Source organism: Gymnoscopelus braueri (genome assembly GCF_963280865.1).
Source record: "Gymnoscopelus braueri genome assembly, chromosome: 20".
NCBI lineage: Eukaryota > Metazoa > Chordata > Actinopteri > Myctophiformes > Myctophidae > Gymnoscopelus > Gymnoscopelus braueri.
The window spans coordinates 22,967,697-22,991,605 of NC_137622.1; the positions used below are offsets into that span (position 1 = coordinate 22,967,697).

General features: G+C 39.5%; 1 protein-coding gene across 1 annotated transcript in view; it reads left to right on the forward strand.

Moving 5' to 3' along the window:
- jakmip1 (janus kinase and microtubule interacting protein 1) overlaps window positions 1-22,729 on the forward strand; it is a 38,631-nt gene extending 15,902 nt beyond the window's left edge. The window contains exons 6-22 of the mRNA XM_080417052.1: window positions 1,198-1,368; window positions 1,941-2,087; window positions 7,300-7,470; window positions 7,851-7,910; window positions 10,103-10,231; window positions 10,410-10,535; window positions 10,921-11,004; window positions 12,030-12,092; window positions 13,081-13,179; window positions 14,720-14,821; window positions 15,310-15,363; window positions 15,468-15,533; window positions 15,990-16,058; window positions 16,488-16,565; window positions 18,334-18,543; window positions 22,390-22,455; window positions 22,664-22,729. Of these exons, the coding sequence (XP_080273178.1) occupies window positions 1,198-1,368; window positions 1,941-2,087; window positions 7,300-7,470; window positions 7,851-7,910; window positions 10,103-10,231; window positions 10,410-10,535; window positions 10,921-11,004; window positions 12,030-12,092; window positions 13,081-13,179; window positions 14,720-14,821; window positions 15,310-15,363; window positions 15,468-15,533; window positions 15,990-16,058; window positions 16,488-16,565; window positions 18,334-18,543; window positions 22,390-22,455; window positions 22,664-22,714 (1,746 nt within the window). The 3' untranslated portion in view covers window positions 22,715-22,729. The remainder of the gene's footprint in view (window positions 1-1,197; window positions 1,369-1,940; window positions 2,088-7,299; window positions 7,471-7,850; window positions 7,911-10,102; window positions 10,232-10,409; window positions 10,536-10,920; window positions 11,005-12,029; window positions 12,093-13,080; window positions 13,180-14,719; window positions 14,822-15,309; window positions 15,364-15,467; window positions 15,534-15,989; window positions 16,059-16,487; window positions 16,566-18,333; window positions 18,544-22,389; window positions 22,456-22,663) is intronic.
- The last annotated feature ends 1,180 nt before the right edge of the window (window positions 22,730-23,909 follow it).

Sequence of the window (23,909 nt, forward strand, 5' to 3'; positions counted from 1 at the left end):
TTCAAAAACAAAAATGCATACATGTGCATGTGTGTATGCTAGGTATGTAATGATGACAGTTAAAGTTGTTAGCAAGACAGTTCATTATTGGCGCAAATGTGTGACGATTCAAACCGTTGAATTGAGAGATGAAACTCGATGCTCTTTTTAAGTGCGTCGTCTAGTTTTGTGTACGCTTGTTCACAGCACGCACTTGTTTTGTTTGGGCATGCAATACCATCGTACTATGAAGTATAAATTAGGCTTTAGCTGTAAAGTTATAAATGCAGCAGTGCTCTGTGTACAATTATTGGCCGGAGCATAAATACTGTTGAGATATTTATGATCTGGTGGAGCAACATGTCTGCTCGCAGACTCTGACGGAGTCACACAGCTCAAACCATGCTTTGTTTATTTTGGGGCAGATCTACAGTACAAGCTTGTAGATCTGCTATTTCCGATGTACGACACCAACGTTAACCATAACCTGAACTATTCTGATATATAAAATGAATAAAATACAGTATTTTTCTAGTTTTTGTCTGAGAAATAATAAAAGTAATCATAAGAACCATCATTTATCTGGAATAAAATGTTGTTAAAACAAAATAGTGAATTGTATTGACTCATGAGTTGAGTTAATCGTTACAGCCCTAGTGTGTGCATTGCTTCAAACACACATTAACATACCATACGCCAATATACACACTATACATAATATGCTACTACACATCAGCCTCCACGTATAATCAAACATCAAGACAGAAGCAATTTAGGCATTTAACAGAAGCGTCTCCATATTGTGCATGTGGATAAGCACCATTTGCACAGGGAATCCGTGGAATGCTCATGCACGTCGTAGACATGCTGTGTAGTGTACACATTGATGTAAAACATACATGCGTACATACATACATACACACAACACATTCATGCATGCATGGATTTGAGCACATGCACACAAACAATGAGACAGACACATGTAGTTCATATGCACGCAAAACCTGCACATGCACGCAAAGCAAAACAAAACATGCTTTGACACACACACACACACACACACACACACACACACACACACACACACACACACACACACACACACATACACAATGCACACACCGTTGAAACCAACTCGTCCTCCTCCATCTCGTGAACTCCTCTTCCCCGTCCAACTCCTCCTCCTCCGCCCATTTGCATGCACTCCCTCTATTTCAGTTGTTGTGTTCCTCCTCCTCCTCCACCGCCTCCCCTCTGCCCCCTCCTCCCCCCCAGGAGGTAGAGGAGCGAGATGGGAGGCGCTTCCAGCTGAAGATGGCGGAGCTGCACAGCGTCATCAGAAAGTTGGAGGACAGGAACGCCCTCTTGGCTGACGAGAGGAACGAACTGGTGAGAACTGCGCGTGAATGCACTGTACATGCATTATAGACCTGTGTGCACGCACACACCCTATGGACACGCATAGGAAAGTAGATGCCAGAGTCAGATCTATGTGGGGGAAAATAACATGCACATTCTTGTACATTGTACTGTATGTCTATGCTTGCGAGGACCAATCCATAGACCGCGGTCGATTTTTGGTGTCCCAACCGATCTTTATCTCGTCAATGCGCTAGACCTGGAAAATCAATATGCTAGAACTGGAAAATTGCAAAGAAAGGATAGTGCACGCACATCCTATTACCCAGGTGCAGGACAAACTAGTGCACGCACATCCTAGTGCCCAGGTGCAGGACAAACAACAGTACATAAAATAAGGTCCACACCACACACTGGCAGAAATAATCTCCATTGTATATTGCTTAGTTCAAAGTTTCGATCGCAAGGATCTTCATCAAGAACTGGAAAATTGACCATAGTCACATGATGGCTGTTTTGCCCTTACGTCTCATCCACCAAGGGTGAGATAATAATAATCACCTGAGATAACTTTTTCTTCCATTCCCTCTGCTGTGTTGCAGGTGAAGCGGGTGCGGGAGGCGGAGAGCCAGATGAAGCCCATGTTTGAGAAGAACAAGAGACTGTCCAAGAAGAACGATGACCACCTGCACACACTGCAGCGCATGGAGGAGAAACTCAAGAACCTGAGCCGACTAAACGCAGAGATGGTGAGAGAGACCCCCCAAGTGAAAAAGAAATATACTAAATATATTTTTCAGAAGTATACTTAATATACTATTTTTGTACTTTTTATAAATTACATTTAAATTGTCTTATTTTGGAAAGACTTAAGTAGTACTTAGTATATTAAAAGTTGAACTAAAGATATGCTAAAACATATCTTTAATATACTTTTATGTACTTTCCCCCCCCAAAAAAATACAATTTAATTACAAATGTACTTATCTGAAGTACAATTGCTGAAGTATACTATCATTACATTTATAGTGCATTACAAATACATATCAAGTACTAAATAAATATATATAGAGTATATAGCAATTATGCTTAAAATATACAATCAATGTATTACAAATATACTTGGAGTATAAAATAAATGAATGTGAAGTATACTTTTAATAGTTTCAAGTATACTATCAATGTAATAATAAAGTAATTAAACTACAATCCAAATGTGCTAAAATATACTTTCAATGTAATAATAATGTAATAATAATGTAATAATAATGTATTTCAACTACAACTTAATTTAACTAAATGTACACAGTTAGTTAATTAAGAACATTGAAAGTATATTTTAAGCATAATTGCTATGTACTCTATATTTATTTATTTTGTACTTGATATGTATTGGTAATACACTATAAATTGAATGATAGTACACTTTAATGACATCAGCAAAACTGTACTTCAGATACTATAAGTATATTTGTAATTAAATTGTATTTTTTGGGGGGCAAAAGTACATAAAAGTATATTGTTTAGCATATCTTTAGTGCAACTTTTAGTATATTAAGTACAACTTAAATGTTTCCAAACAACATCATTTAAATTGAATTTTATAAAAAGTACAAATGAGTATATTCAATATACTTCTGGGAAATGAAATTTAATATTTTTTGCAATGTAACGTGGAGGCTTGTGGTTTAGTTGTCTGTAAGAGCCATGACAACTCTCGCAACCATCAACAACACACTCACATTATATGTAAGGATGGGAAAAGGGGAGAGAGACTGACTAAACAAACAGACATTTAATTCATGGTTTTACTAACAAATTACATAAAATACCATAAATCACCAAATAGCACCACAACAAAACACTAAACTCAATGACCCATAGCATAACCCCACTACGCATTCCCATATTCAAATAATAACACAAATAGGAACAATAACACACATTTCCCAGCACGCACTGGGGCGCATGCTGGGAAATGGACTTCCTCTAGCCACCATAAATGTAATGATAGTATACTTTAATGACATCAGCAAAAGTGTACTTCAGATACTGTAAGTATTGTAATTAAAGTATATATATATGTATATTTGATTAAATAAAAATGTGCTTTTCAAAAGTGTATTCATATAATGTTTAATTTTTGTTTAACTTAAGTACATTTAATGTTAAATATATTTTAAATGATTATAGTATATGTGCTTACAGTATATTTATAGTAGATTATCCTCAATATGCATTTATTTTAAGATATACTATAATATGCTTATTAAAAGTATACTTTTCACAAAAACTATTTAAAATATGTTCAAGTATATATTTTTGTAAGTATGTTAATGTCTATTTTATTGAAGTTTCACTTAAGTACTACTTCCTAAAAGTACACTTTTCTTCAGTGCATTTATAGTATAAGGCTGAAAAAATATACTGAAAAAGGCATTATACTTAAAGTTTGCTTTAGTATACTTTTTAAGTATACTATTTATGAATATGTTCCCGGATGCTATTAGTAATATACTTCTTAACATTACACTTGTAATATACTTGTTTTAAAGTGCATTCAATATATATTTCTACAAAGCACATTAAATACTAACATAAATTAAATTGTAATTTAGCACATTTCTTTTTAAGTTTACTAATGTGCTTTGTAGAAATATATATTAAATGCACTTTAAAACAAGTATATTACAAGTATAATGTTAAGAAGTATATTACTAATAGCATCCAGGAGTAATGTACTTCTTTAAATTATACTTGTAATATACTTGTTTTAAAGTGCATTCAAAATGTATTTTTTACAAAGCTCATTAGTAAACTTTTTTTTTTAAATGCTAAATTACAAATTAATTTATGTTTGTATTTAATGTGCTTTGTATAAATATATATTGAATGCACTTTAAAACAAGTATATTACAAGTATAATGTTAAGAAGTATATTACTAATAGCATCCGGGAACATATTCATAAATAGTATACTTAAAAAGTATACTAAAGCAAACTTTAAGTATAATGCCTTTTTCAGTATATTTTTTCAGCCTTATACTATAAATACACTGATGAAAATTGTACTTTTACGAAGTAGTACTTAAGTGAAACTTTAATAAAATAGGCATTAACATACTTACAAAAATATATACTTGAACATATTTTAAAATAGTTTTTGTGAAAAGTATACTTTTAATAAGCATATTATAGTATATCTTAAATTAAGTGCATATTGAGGATAATTTGCTATGAATATACTATAAAAGCACTTAAAATATAATAATTTAAAATATATTTAACATTAAATGTACTAAGTTAAACAAATATTAAACATTATATGAATAGACTTTTGAAAAGTACATTTTTATTTAATTAAATATATATTTTTAGTTTAGTACACTTTTAACAAATGTGCTAAATGACAAATTAATTCATGTTGACATTTAAGTGCATTGTAGAAATATATTTTTGAATGCACTCTGATTATATTTGCTAAATATATTTTGGCAAAAAATGCACTGTTAGTATGCTTTGACAAAAGTTCAAATTGACAATTAACATACTTATTGTGCTAAAAGTATACTTTAGCACAAAAAAAATAAAAAAAAATTTCACTTGGGCCACCAGCCTTGACAGGCTTTTCCTTACTACCGTACTCTCCTTTCCTCTGTAGCCTTTACTTGGCTCTGTCTTTAAGTAGTGAGAAGTCCCAGTTTCTAGCCCTAGCACAGATACACAGATATTTCTGTTTTATTGAACCAAAATGGGGTACAAGGAGTTCAAGTGTAAGTATTATTTTTTTTGTCATTGAGATTTTGAACACAGAGAAAGTAAGACTGGTTGTTTGAAGAAATTAGATTAATGCTGATAATCATGAGATTAATAATAACTAGACGGGTCGCAATTCTGGGAAATTGCAAAGTGTGGTTGCGCCGACGCCGGTCGCAGGTCGGCGCCGCCGGGACTTGAGGAATGCGCTTGGAGGAATACCGTCGGAGGCCGCGCGACGTGCCATTCGAATTTGGTGCTGATTGGATCCTGCGTTTGTGATACATGGCGTTTTGATTTTAAGAAATAGGCCCCTCCCACTAAATAAATAGGCCCCTCCCACAAATGTAGCGGGCCAATGACAACGTCCTGTAACTCCTGAGATCACCTGCTTTTCATTTTGAGAGTATTGATCCCCCAAAAATCTTGTTTTTGCATAAAACGGTTACGTTTTGGGCATTTGTGGCGCCCTCTATGGGTCAAAGTGGAAATTATTTTGGGGATTCGTTGAGTAAACCACCCTCGACATGTGATTCAAATTTGGGATTGACCGGACTTTTCGTTCGTGATTTGTAGCATTTTTGGTAAAACGGGCCCCTCCCACTAACTTTGGAAGCCATTTACGGACGAACGGTAAGGACTATCAAAATGCCGTTTGGATATGTTTATCGCATGGGCCCAGAGATCATGTGTACCAATTTTTGTGAAATTTGGACAAAATATATGGGAGGAGGAGCTAAAAGTGTGTTTTGAAGAAAATTCAAAATGGCGGAAAATCTATCCTGACGCAAATGGGCGTGGCCTATATGGGGAGTTGCGTCATGACCCAAGGAATCTAGGGAAAAAGAAATTTTGATTTTACGACCTACGGTTCAAGAGTTATAGGCCAAAACGTAAAGGGGGCTGTTATAGCGCCACCATGTGGCCGATTAGTGTAATTATTATATCAATAATTTCCGACTAAATTAGGAACCTCCCCTCCAAATCTGGTAACTCTAGCTCTTACGGTTTCTGAGAAAAAAATACTTGAATTTGAGTTTTTGCACTTTTCCATTAAAGTGGATGGGGAAATTTAATGCACTAATAAATCAATATCAATAAAACTATGCAACCAATCTCTTAGCCTTATACAAGCACACGATTCCCGGTGAGGCCGGTCATTTTGACATATGGCACTAAATTGGGAAAAATAAACTGTGGGAGGAGAGACGATCTAAACTATTGTTTATCTCCATTAATAATAAAAAGAATAATAATAAAGTGTGAGGATTACTATAGTCTGGTTGCCCTGTTAGGGCAACCACACTAACTAGAGAAGTGTGCTCTTCGGAGCACAGGTCTCCGCTAGGTCGGGTTGCCTACCCCAGGGCCCTCAAACTTTGGTCATAGCCACTTGAAATGGGATCTGAAAAATCTAACTCATACATCGTTATCATATGACCCCAGAGATAATGTGTACAGTTTTTTGAGTTTTGGACAAAATCTGTAGGAGTAGTAGCAAAAAGTTTGTGTTGGCACAAACAGGGCCTATAAGTTGCGTCATTATCCAAGGAATCCAGGGCCAAAAAAGATGTTGATTGTATGACCTACAGTACGGTTCAAGAGTTATTGGGCAAAACGTGAAGTGGGCTGTTGTAGCGCCACCATGAGGAGATTTGAAACATTTGTGATGGAGGTTCTTCCTTGGCTTAGTGGGAATGTGAGTTTCCCAGCAATCAGGCGCTGCATGCATGATGTGTGGCATTTTGTGCTAGACGGCCACCCCCACAAACTTTGAAAGCCAATCATAGCCTTTTGGAATGTAATATGAGAAATGTGACAGATCACATGACTACAGAGATCATTTATACAGAGTTGCGAGAGGTTTGGACAAAGTGGCGCTATAACTGGGCGATTTGAAGAAAAAGAAAATTGGGTGGATAGTGCGTGCAAAGTTTCCCGCTGATCGGTCCAGCGGTGCTTGTAGCATAAACAAGCAATGGTGGTAGAAAATACATTTTAAACTTTGGCACATGATCCAGTGTGTGGACTCTATTTTTCTTACAATAATAATAATCAGAAAATAATCGGATGTCTCTCTCTCTCTCTCTTAAACACACACACACACACACACACACACACACACACACACACACACACACACACACACACACACACACACACACACACACACACACACACACACACACACACACACACACACAGAAGGAGAAGGCCGCCTCCTCTCGGCACCAGTCTCAGCAGCAATCCCATCAGCCTCAGCTGAAGCGTCCCAGCTCTCTGACAGATCTAAGCCACGCGCACGAGGAACAGGAAGTGGAGTTCCTCAAGCTACAGGTTACCGAGCAACGTGGCATCATCGACGAACTCACGCAGGTCAGCTATTTCACAGACATGACAAAAAAGTTTTTTGTACATTTCCAGCCAATAATGGGCTCTGAACTCATCCCTCTCTTCCGTTCACAAATGTTTTGTGCCCAAGGCACACCAATGGGCAAGTCAAAATCTCAATGCACACCTGTATTCAAGGCAAACATTGATTTACAAGCTCACAAGCTATTAATGACATGCCTAAAATAGGGCCACCAGGTTGAAAGTGGTTGCTCTCAATAACGCGATGCGTTGTATATACATTAAAATGGGCCGAAGCTATTTTTGAGAATGTTCGGCTGTAACGACATGCCCAGAATAGTGTGGTGAAACCTCTGTTTCTCCTTAAAATTGTGTATGTTTCTCCTCTGTATGTTTCTCTTTAGGAACGTGACCGATTGGTGATCAGCAAAAAGAACAAAAGGAAACCTCTCAAAATATCTAAAGTAAGTGTGTGTGTGTGTGTGTGTGTGTGTTTGTCCGTGTGGCTATGGCTGTGCACATGATGATGCACATTAAAATACATTAATACATGTGTAAAATATATAATTTTCAGGTCCTGTAAAGATCTGAGTTCTGTCTCTTCTCTTACAGTGTGTGTGTGTGTGTGTGTGTGTGTGTGTGTTTGTGTTTGCAAACACACAGTTACTCCAGTGGTGTTGTCACATAGCAACCACCCTACCTGGGGTGTGCTGATGCTCTAGTTAGTTAATTAGTGTGCGTATGTGTTTGCTTGCTTGTGTGCGTGTCTGTGTAATTGGGCTCAAGAGACGACAACATCCTTCACAATTGAGAGCACCTGTTCACCAAACTTACTGAGATACGCGCACGCGCACACACACAACCCTCCAAGAACTGGGTGAACGTGCTTAATTCTGTCAGCATTATTGTTGTTGCATTGTGCCTTGAGTATTTAAGTTTGGAACTACTGTGTGTGTGTGTGTGTGTGTGTGCGTGTGCGTGTGCGTGTGTGTGTGTGCGTGCGTGCGTGAATTGGGCTGGTTCATCAGGGGAGTTTGTCAGTGATGTTGCTAGGAGAGGAGGAGACTGAACATGCAACACACTATTTTTTCCTCTCCATCGTTTATGGGATCCAGTCATTCTCGAGCTCTCCATCTTTTTTTGAGATCTGTGCCTTCTACCTGGAGGCAGCTTAACAATTTAAAGACTTGACATACAGTCTATCCAACGAGAGCCAGAAATCATCTTGAGTCTTCTAATTTCTTGAAGGATCAGATTTTTTCACTGTTCGTGAGTGTGGATGTGGTGGGTGTTTGACTGGCTGGACAGGCGTGCCTCTCAACTTAGCATTCAAGGGTTGTTGTGCGTTGTATAGATCTGCTGGCATAGGTCCGTGCATGGTAGAGCTGTGGTGCACAGCTCCTGTATAGATTGGCATTGGGGTGTGTAGTGCAGTATGTCGGAGTACATCCTCCTCATCCTCTATTTTTCCTCCTTCATCTGCCTGTGTGCGCTGGTCTGCCTCTACTTCTCTGGCTGCCAGGAGATGACCTATAAACACGATGGTAAGCACAGGATATGTACAGTATGTAGTACACCTAAAAACCTGGACTGGTGGACCATTTGGTTGGTTTGGTCATGTTCAATAATAATATTAAAATGCCTGTTGAATGAAGACCAGTTTTATGAAATGTTGAACCAAAAGAGGAGAGTGTGTGTCAGGCCTGTGTGTGGATCTTGTTTGCATTTATCTTGTTTGCATTTTTATTGAGAGAAGAACATTTGAGAAAGAAGTTGGACTGAGAGAGTTGACAGCATCAACTTCAGGATTAGAAATAATGTGATGTTTTTGTTGGATGCTTGATGTATGTTTTCTTTATTTAAGTGTTATTAAAGCAATGAGCCACAAGAGGCTGTGGTTTACCCTGGATTTTAGGCTGAGAGGCATAAGGACGCACAACGCACTTCTGACCCTCTTGGCTGTTCTAAAATCACATTACCACGGCTTATTGGTTTTCTAAAATGGTTACCAGGTACAGCAACATGAAAATCATAGACTTATCAGAATTAAAGCAATTTTTAATAACTAATTTAATTTCACTACAATAATAATTTGTACAAGAACGTAGTCCCTGTGAATGCCTGTACAAACAAGGACGTTGATGTGCAAATGCTTGGAAGGTACTCTAGGCTACGTGTCACGGTATCTGCCTTGTTTTAAAGTGATTTGTAAAACCTTGCACATACACAGGATGAAAAGAAGCACTCCTCTTACCTTGTCATAGGAAAAACTAAATCAGTAATACATCCATGGAACATTACGAATATTGTACTGTAAACAAGACGTTGGCGAGTATTTTACAACACGACTCTGCCAATTAGAATCCAGGACTGGAATGATCCGTTTTAGAATGAGTAATAGACTTTAGCAGCACCTGTTGGTGGGTGTTTTGGTAAGCGGTGACACTGTGTGTGAGGGTGTGTGGGCTTTTCTGTATTTATTCCACTGTTAACCACTTATACTCGTATACTTCGTTGACCCGGGTCCTCGAGTCTACACCAAATCTCTTTGCCGAAATGTCTTCGGCGGAAATAGACGATCTGCAAGCTCACAATGTGCCGCATTGCGACGTGTTTAACTTGTTCGATTGTCTTTTTATTTTCTCTTCTCTCATAGAGGCATGTTGTGGAGACATATTTTGGATTTGATGAGGAGTCGATAGATTCTGAGACCTCCTCTCTGACCTCCTATAACACTGACCTGACAGACCGCACCCCTGCCACGCCAGAGGAAGACCTTGAAGATGTAAGGGAATCCCTCTGTTTGGATTCATTTTATTCGTATTCATTCATTTTATTATGTTTGTAAAAGAATTGTGTGTGTAGGAGGTGGAGGTCATGAAAGGGTTATGGTAAACAAATCCAGTCTCAAATGCAGTGTATGTGTGTGAGTGCTCTGACCTCCTCCATCCTTTTTTCCTCAGGTGTCTCGCGAGGAGTCAGAGCTGCGTTTCCGCCAGCTCACCAGGGAGTACCAGGCTCTCCAGCGTGCCTATGCCCTCCTGCAGGAGCAGGCGGGGGGCTCTCTGGACGCTGAGAGGGAGGCCAGGGTGAGTACACTCACTGCTAACCTGTGTCTTTATCAGGTGTGACCTTCTGACTCCACCCCATTTACACCATAAAGTGTTTTGTGCACTGTAAGCCGATCCTTTAACTATGCAGCATTTCTCTTACAACAAGCTTTAAATGCAGCGATTAGTATCATGCACACTTCCTGTATACCTTTACCTTTAAGCCAGATTTATACTTAGTTGCGCACACCAGTGTCACACACTGAAAATAGCTGAAAATAGCTGATCTACAAGCTCACAATGCAGCTTGCGAGCTTGTACCACCACATAGAGTGACACCAGGCATCGTCTGTCCCACTGTTACTTGTTGCCTTGCCGATTTCCACAATGGCTCCCTGATTGGTTAATATTGACCCTCCTACAGACGCGCGAGCAGCTGCAGGCAGAACTGAACAGCTGCCTGGCCAAGATGGCCGACCTGGAGAAGGCCCTGGTGGAGAGGGGGCAGGTAACAAAGACGTCCTCGCTGCCATTCTCATTGGCCCTGCTCCTTGTCTGTCTGGCCGCTCTGCTCCTGGCCTGGCACTATGCCGACAGGGTGTGCTGCAGAATCCTGTGATGTAATTTCCTGCCTTCACGATGTCACAACCCTGCGCCTGCATGCTCCTCACACACCCATTTCTTTCTCCTTGTGGGTTTCTTTTTCTTTCTGGGTTTTTAAATTCAGCAGTTCAACAGGAGACCGAATCCAATTTGATCTATTTCCACAAAAAAATTATATGATGCAATTTTTTCGTATTGTACTGTAGTTGTAGTTGTAGTTGTACCAACTACTTTTCAATTCATTCATGTCGAACAAAAGTTCATGATAAATCAGTTTGACTGAGAATCAAGCAAAAATTATTTGAGTGTGTTACTGTGCATGTAATATACCTGTAATATAGAAGCTTTTGCATTTCTAAGTTAATAATATTATAAGAGATCCTGCTGTAGAGCACTTTAATGAGAGTTTATAAATTAATAATGAGGAATGTTAATTATATTTAAGTTCATATCTCCTTCCTTGGTTCTGAATGAGTTTGCACTTTGGCTTGTCACTGCATGTTCACTGCATGTCGCCTGTTCCTCTGTGGCTTGATGCATCACTGTCTGCACCACTGTTTTGTTAACCCCAGAGTGCTGGTCTTCTGTTCTTCTGTTTATGTGAACACTGAATGACTGCGAATGGAGCTCTCACTCATCTGTAATCACGGTAGTGGACTGTCTCTCCTGTGGATCAATAAACTTGAGTTATTGCCATTCTGTCCCCGTTTGCTTGTGTCTTTGTCTGCATGCACGAGTGGTATACCGTAGATGGTTTTGTTTATTTCGGTTATACTTATTACACTCATTCATTCCTGCGAGTTTGGGTTCTTTGTGCATCTAATGGTACACAGTGTTGTCTCTCACAATTTCCCTTCCTTCCCTCTTATTTGATGCGTGTCTTTGAGTGTTTTACATGATGGCTTTGTGCTTATGTGGTTCTGATGGCAGGACTCCAAATGGATTGAGGAGAAGCAGTACCTTCTCAGGACTAACCAAGAACTCCTTGAAAAGGTAGGTTCTCATCATCAACACAAAAGCTTTTAGTGGTGCAATATTTTTACAACTTTTCTAAATAATTGCTACCGACAGTTAATAGGTCAGAACTTTTTATCAGCTTATTTGGCACTGAATACACTTTTAATTAAAGTCAGTGCCACAATTTTGGTACTTTTTCACTTTTTCATTAATGTATGGAGTCGACATTACTCCTCTAGAGTTTAGACCACCTGCCGTGGTTGGAAATGTGCAAAGATGTCTTCCCTATGAATTTGTGCTCTGTCAAACGGATACATAGAATCAGACTTCTTACATATCAAAACCATACCTCCCATTACATTAATATCAATAATATAGGTCAGCACCAAATTTTAAACCGTGATAAGACAGTTTGGTTGCTTTCAGCAGGGAAAATCAGTGTGTTCCCGAGGTCCCCATCCTCACACAGAGTTATGCTTTGGTGAAAAAAATTATAGAGGGAAAAGGAAAATGTCAAATAACAAAACAATATCAAATATACATAAAGTGTGTGTTCAATAAATAAATAAAATAAGAATAATGACAGAGTACCTGAGTCTATTGTGCAAGTAGCAGCAGAATATGAAATATGTATGAATCGGGTGGTCCAAAGGTCCCAACCTAGAATTCTTAATGAACTGTGGAGTGTTTTCACAGAATAAGAGCATTTTAACACTTACTGTTTTAACACTTATTGAAGAACTTCTTCCTCCATATATGATAATAATACCCAATGATCATTAGTTAAGTTAGGAGGAAATAGTCACGTCACCTTTATTTATATAGCACACTTAAAAACAACAGGAGTTGATCCAATGTGCTTCCCAATGGAGAGAAAACAACACCACCAAGGACACATTACGGAGTTCAGGAAGAGCTCAGATAGGACTGTGGTATTTCCTTCTTAAGCCCATTCTGTCTGTGTGTGTGTGTGTGTGTGTGTGTGTGTGTGTGTGTGTGTGTGTGTGTGTGTGCGTGTGCGCAGATGAGTGCATTGCAGCAGGCAGAATCTCGGCTGCATGCGGAGGTCCAAGATGCCCGGGACCAGAATGAGCTGTTGGAGTTCAGGGTGCTGGAGCTGGAAGTAAGAGAGTGTACCCCCATCAAGCTGTCACCAGGGGGTGACACCAACAATCACACCTCCAGACGCAGGACCTACATACAGTGACCAATCAGACAAATAGACACTTTGACCATATCAATACAGAAACCGTTTTGTTTCCGAGTATGACGGACGAGCAAAGTGGCTGCCGAGTGCATATGGTCAATGCATAGACATAGACACATGCAAACATGTCAGTTTTTCACTGTATGTAACCACAGTTGCTCCTGTAGCATGTCATCTGCCTGCACACATACACACACAACCCCCTCAACTGAACTGGAATGTGTTGTTTTTTTTACTTTTTAATTTTATGTTGAGATGAAGATGAATATAATTTTAATGGAATAAAAATGTATTTAAGTTCACCATGCAACCCATATCTATCTGTTCATTTTGTGCCTCACATCCTTGCATGTGTTTTTTCTTCATTTTTAAATGTTTCCCATGTTTACAGTCAATGCACATGCAACAGTATACGTAGTTGTTCTCAATTGACCATCATATCTCATATGTCTGCCATTTCATTTGGATTATATCTGTTTTACAGCAATTATAGTTAATTGCAGCAATGAAAAGCTGTCATATCCGTAACATTTTGGTTCAATAAGTGCACACATAGAAGCTTGACAACAGGTATTTATCAATCGGTTCAATAGGTAATTAAAATTCACATCACCTACAGTTTATCTCATATCTATATCTATCTATATCTCTATATCTATATCTATAAAAATCTGTACTATACTATTCTATATCTATGTTGCTGCTCTAACTGAATCCCTGGACAGAACAGCGTTTACAGTGAGCATTTACAGTGACAGTGTTCCCACATTCATCGTTATCTTGAGTTTTAGCATGTGTGTTCCAAATCCAACTGCTTTGGTTTGCATCTCCCGTTTAAAACCGTGCATTTCCACCTACTGTATCTCATTTCGGCAGATCCTGACCATGTGAGTACATTTCATCCTACAATCACCCACTTCCCAATCCTCATTACGTGTCGTGCTCATTCCGTCACTGCAGACCACCATTTATAATACATTGCACAAGAGCAGTGGCTTTCAAACTTTTTGTGTCCAAGGCACACCAATGGGCAATTAAAAATGTCCAGGGCACACCTGTACTCCTAGGGAAAATGGACAATCTGCAAGCTCAGAGACGCGTTGTGAGCTTGTAGATAGCCTATTTTTGCTGTTTTGGGACACATTTGGTGAAAGAAAATTAAAAGGATTTTTTAAACATATAATTAAGATGCCCCAAATAGCGACATCAGGTTGAAATACATTAGGGTATAGAATTTGCCTCTGTATTGGGAAATGAGTGCGCACAAAGTACTGATATTGAAAAAAATCATAAATTCCAAGGCACACCTAGACTTGTCTCACCAATGTGCTTTGACAAACCGTTTTGGAACCACTGTAATAGACTTACATTTCACCAAGGAAAAACCTTTGTATTGTGTGTGAGAGAGAGCGAGAGAGAAAGAGACTTGTGTAACATGTCCCTATCTTCTCTACAGGAGAGGGAGCGCAGATCTCCGGCCCTCAACCTCCACATGTCTGCCTTCCCTGAAAACAGCAACAGTGCCCTGCAGGTCTACTGTCAGCAGGAGGGGGTCAAGGTGACACATACTCACATGAAACAAAGATACATTCAGCAAAATAGTGACAAAAAAAATCTGATAAGATATATACTGTAAGATAAGAGAACAGATTACCTGAACTCACGGATCAAAAGTGTTTCCGCTATTAGTCTTATTCATTAAATGTGTTAATTCTTGCCCTCAATAAATTGAATACTATTCTACTTCAAATATCGTCACACATCACAAGTTTCAGGTGTAAAAGATCTGGGTGAAATTATTTTTCATACAGTTTTCCACAAATTGCAGCTAAAAAAGATATTCATTCCACAATACAAATATCCACAATACAAATAATATACATGCACATGTGCACAATCACTCACTGTCCATCACACAACACATCAAATGTACACAGTAAACATAAAAGCAGCTTTACAAGTCAGACTCTAGCTTGCTTGACCTGACCTGACCTAGACTCCTCAGTCAGTGAGTAACATGGGATGTGTGGATTTGAACCTATGTAGGATGTGGTCATTCCTGAACTGATGAAGAAATTGGATATCCTGGGAGACAATGGGGTGAGTTAAAATAGACTGCAAATGGAAATCTAGGAGATCAATCTGTTATCTTGTGTTTGACCTTTGACCCTGATACTAACAGTAGCTTGTGGTGTTGTCCATAGAATCTCCGTAATGAAGAGCAAGTAGCAGTGATTCAAGCAGGAACAGTGCTCTCACTTTGTGAGAAGGTCAGTGGAAAACCACTGTTATGACATACTCTTCTGACACCTAGTGGACAAACACTATGTACTGTAGTGCCACAGAACCAGTGTGATTGTAGCATGCTGGTTGCCTAGCACAGATACCAGTGCCTCTTTTGTGTATAAATGTGATGTGTGTGTGTACTGGACTCAGGAGACCAAGGGCGCGTTCGAAAATTACGCACCGGAGCACACTCGCCTATTAGTTTGTATTGGCCAGTGCGCTCAGTGCTGTATTTTCGAACGCACCCCCAAAAGGGAAGATGCATGTCATTTCCCCATCTCTTTTGTACATATAATGTTTGTATTTGTTGATGACATGTGGTGTTGTGTTAATTTGTGTATGCTATGTTGATGAATTGAATAGGACCACAATGGAAACAAGTCCTCAGGACTTTTTTTGTCTTAATTGTCTCTTTGTTGTGTCATCCCCCCCCCCTCCAGTGGTTGAAGCAGATAGACAACACAGAGGCTGCCCTTACTCAGAAGATGATAGACCTGGAGAACGACAAGGTGAGGGACTGATTTAGCTTCGGAATTCACCATCTTTATAGGGCGGCCATAGCTGAGTGGTTAGTGAGCCCGCCTAGGGAGCCAGAGACCCTGGTTGCCCCAGGTTCGATTCCAGGCCAGGTCAGCATATGTGTCGATGAAATGAAATTTGTCCTTGAGCAAGACTCTTAATCCCTAATTGCTCACAGGTTCTCATTGGAAACAAGACCGCAAGGACTTTCATGAACGACCTGTTAAAAGGAATTATCCTTATCCTTAAGTTCCACACAGAGATCTTATAGGTAGTCTGATACAGCTGTATGACCGGAAGCATTTAAAAATTGTGGGAGGCAACAGTCTGTCCACTTGAGACTATATCCCCTGATACGTACTGGGCCTTCCTGTTGTGATGTCATTTCCTGTGTTATAAAATGCCATGTGTTTCTGCAGGAGCTGTTCAGTAAACAGAAGGGCTTCCTGGAAGAAGAGCTGGACTACAGGAAGCAGGCTTTGGACCAGGCTTACATGGTACGGAGCCTGGAGCATTATGGAGTTCCACCTCTAGTTCATTGTCAGTCACACAAAAAAACAATTATTTAACAGCATCATTGAAGGTTACATGCAAGGCCAAATGGCTTTATTATACAGTAATTTGGCACCGTAAGCATTGTGGTTAAAGCATGAAAAATAAGCCTTCAGTAATCCATCATACATCATCCCCCTATTCATGTTCTGTTGGGATACTGCATCTTTTACCAATAACGTCCAACATGCTGTGAACAATAGACACCTGGGCCGCTTGGCTGCCGGTTCACTGGTCTAACGGCTGCTGTATGTCAAATAAAGCCAATCACTGGTCTAAATCAGTTTTACCCTGGAGCTCAAGAAGGGCATGGGCAATGGGAATGAATTTCCCTCCTCTGTTATCTTGATTTAAAACCTCACTGACTCCACGTAGCCTGTAGCCGGAGCAGAATAACTTCACACTTGCATCACTCTCCACATGGTTTGAACCATTTGACTTGGTCAGTTGCTTCCGCGTTGGTTTGTGTTTATGGTATCACTTTATACTGTGTTGGTTAAAGCAATGATTCTCAACCTTTTTTTTAATTTTATATCCAGAACCCCAGTTTATTATGCAATAGGCCATGTGATACAATGTTTTCCTCTGGGACCCCTATCTACACTGTAAAATGTGTTAATTTAACTCTGAGAGCGTACAAATGGAACCAAATGGACCTGTAAGGTTCCATTTGGACCAATGGTGGTCCCCCGGTGGTGCCCGGACCCCACGTTGGGGAAACAGTGGAAAGCTTAGTATTTATAAGCATTTGCACCATGAGATGAACGGGATGGACGATACGATATTGGTGTTTTTATTACGGTGTAGCCACTGTACCATTATGGAACAGCCCCAAATAACACAAACAGTGAATCAGTGTTCTCCATATCTGCCATGGTCACAGTGGTGTGTGTTTGTGTGTGCGCGCACAATTCTGTATTTACGTGTGGTTGTGCATCTTCCTGTGCATGTGCATGTTTGTCTTGTATGTGCATGTGCACATGTGTGTGTTTGTGCGTGTGTGTGTGTGTGAGAGTGTGTGTGTAATGTATGTATGTGTGTGTGTGTGTGCTCCAAGGTTATTATAGTTTAGCATTTTTCATTAGTTTTTCATTTTTATTTTGTTTTGACTTTTTGTTAACAATTTCAGTTTAGTTTTGATTCGTTTTTTAACTGGGTTTGGTAGTTTATTATATATATATATATATATATATATATATATATATATATATATATATATATATATATATATATATATATATATATTTTTTTAAGGTTTAGTTGTTATACATTTTAGTGGTAGCTTAATTTTACTGTAATATGGGGTATTCAGGGGCAAGATTCAAAAAGCTCAGAAAAATATAGAAAATAGCAGATCTACAAGCTCACAACACGCTGCAATGCGACATGTTATGAGCTTATAGATCAGCTATTGCTATTTTTTAAGAAACATATTGGACACAGACAAAGACTAAAACTAAGGACACTTTTCTCTTCAATGTTAGTTTTGTAAATAATACACAACACAGTTTCAGTTAGTTTAATATTTTTTGGTAAAGCCTTATTTTTATTTCGGTTAACTAAAATGTTTTTTTCAGGTCTAGTTTTTGGTTTTTGGTTTTAGTTAACTATAATAACCCTGGTGTGTGTAGGTGTTTATGAACCTGTGTGTGTGTGTGTGTGTGTGTGTGTGTACTACTTGTGCGTGCTTGCGTGCGTGGCTGGCGGCTGCAGCGGATCGAGGAGCTGGAGGCCACGCTGTATAGCGCTCTGCAGCAGGAGCAGCCAGCGGGTCGGGCCGTGGCCGAGTCGCTGACAGACAGGCAGAGGGAGGAGCTGAGGCTCGCCGTGGACAAGCTGCGGCGGCAGATCCTCCGGCAGAGCCGGCAGTTTGACAGTCAGATCTTACAGGAGCGCATGGAGCTCCTCCAGCAGGCCCACCAGGTAAGGAAGGCCCTGAGCAGTGGTGGAACAAGTACTCTGGTTATTTAATTTATTTAACCCATTAAGGACCCGAGGCCGATTCTACTTCTAAATCCTACGAGTTTTCTGAAAAACGTATGTTTCTATGTCAGTGGTCCTCAAACTGTTTCATGTCAAGGACCCCCCCCCCCAAAATGATCTGTATTTGGCCACGGACCCCCATCTCAAAATATTTTGTTCCAGGGATTTGAGTTAAAAATGTACAATATATTCAAAGATTTGCACCAATTTTCACGAATTTTTTAAAATAGCAGATCTACAAGCTTGTGCCACACTACGAGCTTGTAGATCTATTTTTGAATAACGAAAGAAATCTAAAATGACATGCGTTCCCTGCTTTAATGGGTTAACCCATTAAGACCTGAGGCCGATTCTACAAATGCCCTGATGCTCTAAATCAGCAGTTCCCCGAAATGTACAGTATATATGGCCGCGGACCCACATCTGAAAATGTTTTGTGCCAGGGACCCCCAGAAGAGAAGATTTGTGTTACAACACTTGTTTTCTCTATTCTATTTTTGAACAAAATGTTCAAAAATAGCAGATGTACAAGCTTGCAGCGTGGCACGAAGTGACGCACTGTGAGCTTATATATCTGCTACTTTTGAATAACCAACGCAAAGATCTAAAATGACACAGATACTTTTTACTGGATTTAATGGGTTAACTTAAAGGAGAATTTTGGACTAAAGTTTTCTTACCTTTTCTATGACGTTATGATATCTTAGGATGAATGGTACAGTAGAAAAATTTCATAACTCCACCCCTGAGCCGCCACAGCTTAAAAGGTGCGCGGATAGGCCTTAGGTTAGATCACATATTTTAATAGCTTTTTTTTGTTTTGTTTTTGTGAGATCTGACGTTCATAGTGACAGAACACTGTCCCAAAAAAAAACAAAAAAAAAAACAGAAGTCTCGCTAGACGAGATTGAAATTTCAATCTCGTCTAGCGAGACTTCTGTTTTTTTTTGTTGCATAGGTAAGGTAAGAAAACTTTAGTCCAAAATTCTCCTTTAAGTAAAAGTAGCAATAGCACAATATATTTAAAAGAAATACCCTGTTAAAAGTAATAGGTCTGCATTCAACATTTTACTTAAGAGTACTTCAGTATTGGCATCAAAATATATTTGAAGTACCGAAGCAAAGGTACAGACATTTTTCAAAATGTGTCAAACTTTTAAAATAATATCTGATCTACATGCTCACAAGGCGTTGCACTGTGACACGTGAGCTTATAGATCGGCTAGCTAGTTAGGCATAAATTAGGTTAATGCATGTGTAATAAATCTAAATCAACAAAGTAACTAAAGCTGTCAGATAATTGAGTAAAAAGTACAATATTTGCCCCCGAGATATAGTGGATAGAAGTATAAAAGTATTGAAAAATGTAAATACTCAAGTAAAGTAAAAGTATACCTCTGTAAATGTACTTACCCGTATTTTCCGCACTATAAGGCGCATCTGAGTATAAGGCGCACCTTCAATAAATGTATTATTTTCATATATAGGGCGCACCGCATTATAAGGCGCATCCGCACTATAAGGCACACTGACGGTGCGGCTTATAGTGCGGAAACCAAGGGAACCAATATTGATACATATATAAGGCGCATCGGATTATAAGGCGCATCCGCACTATAAGGCGCACTGACGGTGCGCCTTATAGTGCGGAAAATACGGTAGTTACTTTCCACCACTGGCCCTGAGACAACACCTCCCCTGAGACAACACCTCCCCAACAACCACCCCCTTAGTTCTGCCTACTTCTCAACCTGACATCCTGATAAAAGCAAACCTCTGGTGTGGAGAAAAAGATGCAGTATCCCTACCTGTGACCGCTCGTGTTTAAGTGGAAGAGGGCGAGAGGGGGAGTGTGTGTGTGTTTGTGTGTGTGTGTGTGTGTGTATGTGTATTAATGTGTTCTGCATCCCTTCACTCCTCAACCCTCATAATAGTCATGTGACCCCATGCCCTGAATGCACTGAAGAGATCAATCAAACCTCATTTGAAACTCTTGTTGCTAACTATACCATGATATCCCTAACCCCCTTAACTCAATACATCTACCTAACTGACCACAAAGTATACTAACCTGTCGATAGGTTGAATTTAGAAGGACAAAACACTAGAGGTTTAACATGGACAGTGTGTACGGCGTTTACCTGCAGTCCAGGCTAATGAGATATTAGGAAGTATTTTCAACAGGTCACTTGGTCATGTCTTCTGCATAGAGCTTCATAGAATGAAATCAAAGCAACTCCCCCTAAGTTAGACAACATAGCGGAAGAGGAAGGAAGAGTGGCTGTTAGAAACCGTTTGGGCCCTCTAACTGCTTCCGATGAAGGTGGTACCTTGCATGGTTGCCTCCAACGTTGGTTGGTGTGTGAATGGGTGAATGTAACACACTCTGTAAAGCATTCTGGATGAAAGTGCTATAGAAATGTAGACCATTTATCATTCAGCATTTCTTCTCACTTCAAAGTCCAATAAAAGTGGTACCTGTTATCCCTGTAGGTCTTTATGTAGGCTACACCCCTGCCCCCTAAGTCTCCCAGCTGACTCTATCTATGGCATAGTGACCTACTGGAAGTGGCGTACCTTCACTTGTACCGAGCTCGGAGCTGTTTGTTATTTTTTTCTTTGTTTTTTTTCTTCAATTTCACCCAATTTTCGACCTGCCTCATTGGAAGCAGGTTCTTTCCTTCATTCAGAGTTAAAAAGCTCCCGTTTCATGTTTAATGATTTCACGCTGATCTTAGTTTGTTTGCCAGGGGAGATTGAAATCCCTTTTATTTTGCAACAAATTGGAAAGGCATATTTGGTTGAACAAAAGGGGGGATTTTAACAAGTGGCTGGATGAGACATTTTCACTGTAGCCAAGAACACTGTTTATAGGGCCCTGTTAGCTAATCTGCTTTCTGCCAGTGTGCAAATGAGCCACTCAAGGTTTTACGTCTCACAGATGAAGTCACTTCCTCCATTCACTGATCTGGCACTCCAGTTGCCATGGCAGCCCATTCTTAAGCCCAATTCATGCTTCGTCACGCGACGGTGTCTCGCGGCAAGAATAGCAGACCGGCAAGCTCACAACGCGTCGCGGATGTGACACGTTGTGAGCTTGTAGGTCTGCTATTCTCTGCCTTTCTCGGCGAGCGACACCGCTGTGCGACCGAGCATAAATTAGGCTTTACTTGCCGCTGAGCAACGGCTACCATGGAGACCGAGGGCATGGTGGGAAGGAGGCAGGATTTGGGAGTAGATGCAGAAGTGGTTGGCTCAACATTCTCATTAACCGTTTCACCACACAGTTGCCCTTTCAATAAGATAGAATGAAAGGGTTACATTTAAGCTGCAGTTTCCTTGCATATCTATATGTTTTCCCCCCCCCATGAATTAATGCCCTATTTTATACTTCATCTTATGACAGAGTGGCATAAAGGTAGAGAAAAAGCTGATCTCCAAGCTCACAACGCACCACGTTGTGATGCATTGTGAGTTTGTAGATCAGTTATTTTCTAAATTGTTGAAATATTTTGTCTAGAATTTTGGAAAAGTTGGAAAACATTTTCACCTATAATGTGTTTTCAACTAGGTTGAAAATGGTTAAGTCTGTGTCTGTGGGTTTTATAAATATTTGGCCACTGAAAAATATTAAAAAGAGCTTGTGATTAAATAACTACATTATATCCATTGGAACACGTGGTTCTTTTTTCCCATTTCCTGAAAAGTAACGATGCTTGCTGTGTAATGCATACAGTATGAACAGCTGACCAGCATTTCACTCTTCCTGTCTTGTTTGCCTTGCAGAGAATTAGAGAGTTGGAGGGCAGGATTGATGTGCAAAAGAGACAAGTAAAGGATATAGAGGAAAAGGTACTTGTTATTTCTGTTTCTTTCTGGGAATAAATTCTGTCATTGACCGAAAGGAATAAACATGCATGTTGGGGAGATGGTTTAGCTACAGAATGCATACCAAGAGAGACAGAGAGTGTACATACATATGATGATACTGTATGCGTATTGATGATCTTTGTCTTCCTTTTCTTTTGGCCCGTTTGTTAAACCCTTTGTGTTTCTTTAGTTTTTGTTCCTCTTTTTGTTTTTCTCTTTAGCATTTATTCTTTGGCCTTAATCCAGGAGACGTGGACCGATATCAGGTATATTCCATAATAATCATCAATTCACTTCAGAAATCAAAATGAAGAGTTAGTGTAGAATTGTATTGTCCAGGTACATTTGCACTTTTAGTAAATACCACATACCAGTCTAGTAAGACATTTGAATCTAAATGATTTGTACAAGATGATAAATGTATAAATATGTTTTGTCTCCTCAGGTGCTAAGGCGCTCAGGTGGCAAGAGAGGACAAAACACAAGCTTAGTTTTTTATGCATTTCTAGACAGCTGTCGATACCCAATGGCCTTTTTGATAAACGTGCACTTTTTTGCAGATGACCCTAAACTGGAATGCTGGAAGCATTCAAAGACATAAAACAAACTGCAGATACTACATGTGAGGTAGTGATAGTGTTTTTTTAATATTCTTCTAATAGATTATGTCTTACTCTAGTGGTTCTTGGACCTGGAACCCTAAGCCTGAACTGAGATAAGAACATGTATGGACTTACGGAGTGAAAAGGCTCTTAATATAGAGAAATGAGACACGGAATGCTAAGCCAGGCAATGAAAGAGTGCAGTCACAGAGGCAGAGACGGACGGACGGGAGGAATGGGTACAGTATACAGAGTAGTGAAAGGGAAAGAGTTGGGGCATGAAGAGGAGTGAAGGAATGGACAAACCCAGATGCTTGGCTGCCTGGACATTGGACAGCCTGGCAAAAGGTCAGCGTCCATGGTGTGTCTATGGAAACCAGAGTACAGCCAGGTTCAGAAAACAACACACTGGAGACTCACCTTGGGACTGAGAAGACGAGATAACAGTAATTGGACCAGAATAAAAAGCAGGTACAGTATGTTATTTCTCATCATTTCAGAATCCAGTTTTTTATTAGGGCTGGGCAATACTGTACATCAATATTATATCGATATCATGATATGAGACTAGATATCGTAATATCGTGATTCTTACCTGATTTTACAAGTTGGTAAGTTGTCAAAAATGTCTAAAATAGTTAAAATCTACAACTACAAGCTTACAATGGTGACGTGTTGTGAGCTTGTAGATCTGCTATTTTGAAAAACGTGTGGGGGAAAAAGAAATCCAAAAATAGAATTATGTTAGCAGCATCACACAATATGATATTATCGTCACAATATCGATATCGAGGTATTTGGGTGAAATATATCGGGATATTTGATTTTGTCCAT